A 4,473-nucleotide genomic window follows, 5' to 3' on the forward strand; every position below is an offset into this window, starting at 1 on the left:
GGACATTTCCTTGGGTTCCCGTTGTGAATTCCACTCCAGGATCCCGGGAGGACGCAGTGATCAGGGTTTGGCTGGGGTCTGCCCTCCCAGGTGCCCTCCTGCAGACACTGTGCCGCGCGCTCACTGTCCCAGTGCCCCATCTCCGCCCAGCTTGAGTCCTGCCAGAGCACTCGGAGCTCAGAAGTGGGTTTGAAATGTAAGCTGGCGCGGTGCTCAGGAGCAGTTGCTGCAGCATAGCTCATTTACACCTTGGAGAGATGTCTGAAAATAGGGGTTTTTTTCTTTTCTCTGAAGACAAGGGAGAAAACAGTGATAGAACAGTATTGGAGGCTATTGGTTAGGCAAAAAGATGGGAATGTTTTTTAATAATAATTCCACTGCAGAGTTCCTATTACTTGTGCCTGAGGGACTTGAGATACACGCAGGGAAAACTTGAAAACCACACACCCGGGCCTATCTAAATTTGCGGAGGGAATAGTAAGTAGCAAATAGAGCAGTAAGTTGAAAATACGAAGCTTCAGAGACTGACTTTTAAATAAATTTTTAACTCATGCTGAGGAGGGGGCAGCACATCCTGGCATTGATTGACACCACACTGGTACAGTGAAATCTACTACACCATTTATCTAGAGGCTTCAGATGTTTGAGAGATTTTCCAAGAGAGCACAGCAGTAAACACTTCCCAGTTAGTCTTTATAGTAGTAAAGTAAGTATTTTTTTTATACGTGAATTCCTCAGGCATGTATCTGAAACATTCTTCCCATGTTTCTCTTCTCTAAGGGAGAGTCACCAAAGAATTTGTTGCTTCTGGCAAGTATTCATGCCTTTTTTTCTGTGAGGCTTTGTCTCTTTTCCATTCTCTGGTCTCATCCTCTGTTTCAGCCCCAGGATCTGGAGCTGGGAGCTGCTCTAGCCCACAGCACCCCCAGGATCTGAGCTGCAGTGACAGCCCTGCCTGGTTCAGATATGCCCTGGCTAAGCACAAACTGTGTGACAAGGTCCAGGATGGGTGTCATTCCTGCTCAGTCTGTCAGCGCTGTGGAAAAGTTCTGCCCTTGTACTTCTCAAGCACTGCACGTGCCTGGTGATGGGTCTGAGTTGAGCAACCTCATGGAACAGCATGTAATGCTGTGGGAAAGCAGAAATACTCCAGTGTGCTAAAAGAGTTTTTGTCTTGTAAACCCGACATGTTTCTTTTCTTTTTAAGAGCTAATATCTCAAAGCAAGAGTTCTTCTGCCAGGCACTCAGTGCCCCTGAGTCACATGTGCACTGAGCCCCTGGGAGCAGGAGACACTGAAGTGGAGCAGGATCTGCTTCCCAACTCCCAAACAGCTCGGATGCCTCCGTGATGGGAACCTGGTTACAACATTCTGTCCCCTGACCCCATTGCACCATGTCCTTGTGTGCAGTGTGCGGGATGCTGACTGACCTCCCTCAGCTGTAAAACTTTGACCAGTCAGCCTGTGGAATCTGTTTTGCCCAATTAGGGTGGAGTATTTTGATTTTTATCAAAGTCTTCTCCAAGGTCTTGATGTCTTCAGAGTTTGCCAGGAAATGTGGTTTCTAACCTTTGTTTGCAGTTGCAAGCCTTTTTCAAAAAATATTATAATCCATACATATTGTATAATGTAATTTAATGTGAATTTAAACAAGTACATACATGTATAAGTGTGTGTGTCATGTTTGACAGGAACACTTGGATCTGGGAGCAGGCTTTCCTGGTAATCTTGTCAGGAGATGGTATCCAAGGTGTCCTTAAAAAAAGTGGAGACAAACTTTGTATCAGGACCCGTTACAATAGGCCAAGGGGGTGACGCTTTGAAACTAAAAGAGGGTTGATTTAGATTTATTATAAGAAATGTTTTACAATGAGGGTGAGGAGGCCCTGGCTCAGGTTGCCCAGAGAAGCTGTGGCTGCCCCTGGATCCTTGGAAGTGTCCAAGGCCAGGTTGAACAGGACTTGGAGCAACCTGGGCTGGTGGAAGGTGTCCCTGCCCATGGCAGGGGGTGGGATGAGATGAACTCTGTTCCTTCCAACCCGAACCATTCTGTGATCTTTCTAGAAGTGCCATAAACATTTTCTTAGCAGCTTGAAGTTTCTTAAAGTGCATTTAGATTGTAGGAAAGTGTTTTTCAAATTTTTGTTACGTTGAGGTACAGACTGTTCTTTGGAAAGAAAAGAAAGTGAATGATCTGGTGCTAGGTTAATCTTTGTGGGACTGAGGTAAAAAGCTTTTTAAGGTTCACCTAAAATAAACTCCTGTTAAATGTAAATAGTGTATGTTATTCTTGCAAGATTTGCTGAGGAAATTAGGGAGAGTTTGCGTTGCCCTCTCTGTCGCTTGGCTCTGCCACGCACCCACTGCTGCTCAATTTGTGGTGCTCTCTGTTTACCGGGGCCAGATGAGTCCTCTGTGTGTTTCCAAATTTACAGTAATTTAGTCCCTCACATAATGTTCTCTGCTTAAATGTTTAGTAATTAGTAGAAACCAGGTAGAGTGGTTTTGTCTGACTCATTTTAGATTTGCTTGAGGATGTTTATTTTTCAAGCTACTGCAAATACGATGTTTTTTATTTTCCAGCTTTATTTTTTTAACTCGTGTGTATCCTTCATGCAGTGTTTTTCTTCTCCCTTCCCCACAGTTCGGATGTATCCACCTACCCAAAAGGTCTATAAATAAATTTGAGTACTGTGTAAAATTGTTTTCTCCTGGGCAGCAGCTGTTTGGCCTCTGCATGTCCGTGCCCGGAGCGCTGGGGACATCCAGTGGCTGCAAAACACTTCATGACAATGTTTTGCAACAGTGCAATAAAATGCTTAATGGTGATCCCTGAGGAGATAATAGGCTGGTCTGTGGCCTCGGGCTGGTTTTGGTGGCGGGTTTGGCACTGACCACGTTGGTCTTTGGACAGTTGGGCCCTCGGCCCCTCTTTGAGCACCTCTACGCGTGTTCTGCTGCAGTTGTAAGCCGTGACTTTTTCTCTCTGTCCTTCAGGCCTGGCAGTTGTGCATTCCCAAAGCACAAACCAGCTGGATGTGGGGAACAATCCCCGTGTGGGCACCAAGCGCTACATGGCCCCGGAGGTGCTGGACGAGACGATCCAGGCAGACTGCTTCGACTCCTACAAGAGGGTGGACATCTGGGCCTTCGGGCTGGTGCTCTGGGAGGTGGCCAGGCGCATGGTCAGCAACGGTGAGTGCCTGGCACCCTTCCCCTGCCTCTAGCAGGGGTGGGGAAATGGCAATTCGTGGCAAAGCACCTGCCACCAAAGAGCCCAGGAACATGCTGGACCTCCACAGTAGTTTGGTTCCTCACACTTCGAGGAAACTGTTGGTGTGTTGGGTACAGTGGCCGAATCTTGTTGTCATTTCTGTTAAGGCAGAGGAGAAAGAGGGTCCCCTGCTCATTCTAGACCCTGGTGAGAACTAACTCATACCAAACAGTCAACATTTTAGATCATAAGGTCTCCACCCTTTTTCCACTTAAACCATAGTGAATACTTGTAGGAGGCTATTTCTCGTGACAAACCCTAAGAAACAGAAGGAAATTATGTAGGAAGTGCAGAAGTTGTCAAAATTCGGGGCTGCTCTTGCTTTACCAAGTTAAATGCATTCCCAAGGCAGGACTTGGTCCACGTGCAGTTCTGCTTGGGAAGGGTGCTCCTGCCATCCTGTCTAGAGTGCAGGGTTTCTTCCTTGCTCTTGGCAATTTAGGAACCTTTCAGCTGGGTGTCTGTTGGTGTGATTCCTGCTCAAGTCAGAAGTCCTCTCTGAGTTCTAGACCTCAGGTGTGCTTTCTGGACCCAGATGGGTAGGAGGAGGCGAGGATGCCCTTCAGATGTGTGCAGACCCTGGCAGGGATGGGTTGCTCACAGCTACATATTTAAATATGAGGAAATTGCAGATTGTCACACACATTTGTTTACTCTATGTCTGATCTGTTCCCACTAAGCCCAAATCTCGTGAAGGTGTGTGTGTGGCTAGTTTGAGGAAGGAGGAAAGGTGGTGAATGCATGACCTTAATGTTTCTGAGGGTGTTTATTGGCACAGGTGTGTCGTAGGCAGATGGAGACCTGCTTGGTGCTGGGCTGCATTACGTCACTGTCAGTGCCTGGAGAATTTCAGCTGGAACTTTGGTGTTCTCAGTGCAGTTTTATATCCTGCACTGTCTGTCTTGGCAGTCTGTGAGCACCTTCATGGTATCAGATGCCATAAAGTGTTGTGGTGGCTGGGCAGGAGTTGATGAATTCCTGTGCCAGAGGTGATGCTTGTGTGGTGGGGAGGGAAGGTGTGAACTGTAGTTCATTTGAGGGCACAAAGTCAGCAGCCCTGGGGGAAAGCAGTACAGTGTATTGGAAATTACAGAAGTCCCCTTAAAACTGTGCAGGAAGGCCAGGCTGGGTTGTGCTGCAGGAGCTGGGTCTGGCAGGGGCGGCAGCGAGGGCAGCGTGTCACGGGTCAGTGAGGCTGG

The 4,473-nt window shown here is 47.5% G+C and overlaps 1 protein-coding gene across 1 annotated transcript in view; it reads left to right on the plus strand.

The window, feature by feature from the left end:
• The window catches only part of ACVR1 (activin A receptor type 1), a 37,897-nt gene that overhangs the window by 29,040 nt on the left and 4,384 nt on the right, over positions 1-4,473 (plus strand). The window contains exon 8 of the mRNA XM_018078905.1: positions 2,998-3,195. Coding sequence (XP_017934394.1) covers positions 2,998-3,195 — 198 coding nt within the window. The remainder of the gene's footprint in view (positions 1-2,997; positions 3,196-4,473) is intronic.

Source organism: Manacus vitellinus, unplaced genomic scaffold, assembly GCF_001715985.3.
Source record: "Manacus vitellinus isolate BGI_N305 unplaced genomic scaffold, ASM171598v3 scaffold_43_pilon, whole genome shotgun sequence".
Taxonomy (NCBI): domain Eukaryota; kingdom Metazoa; phylum Chordata; class Aves; order Passeriformes; family Pipridae; genus Manacus; species Manacus vitellinus.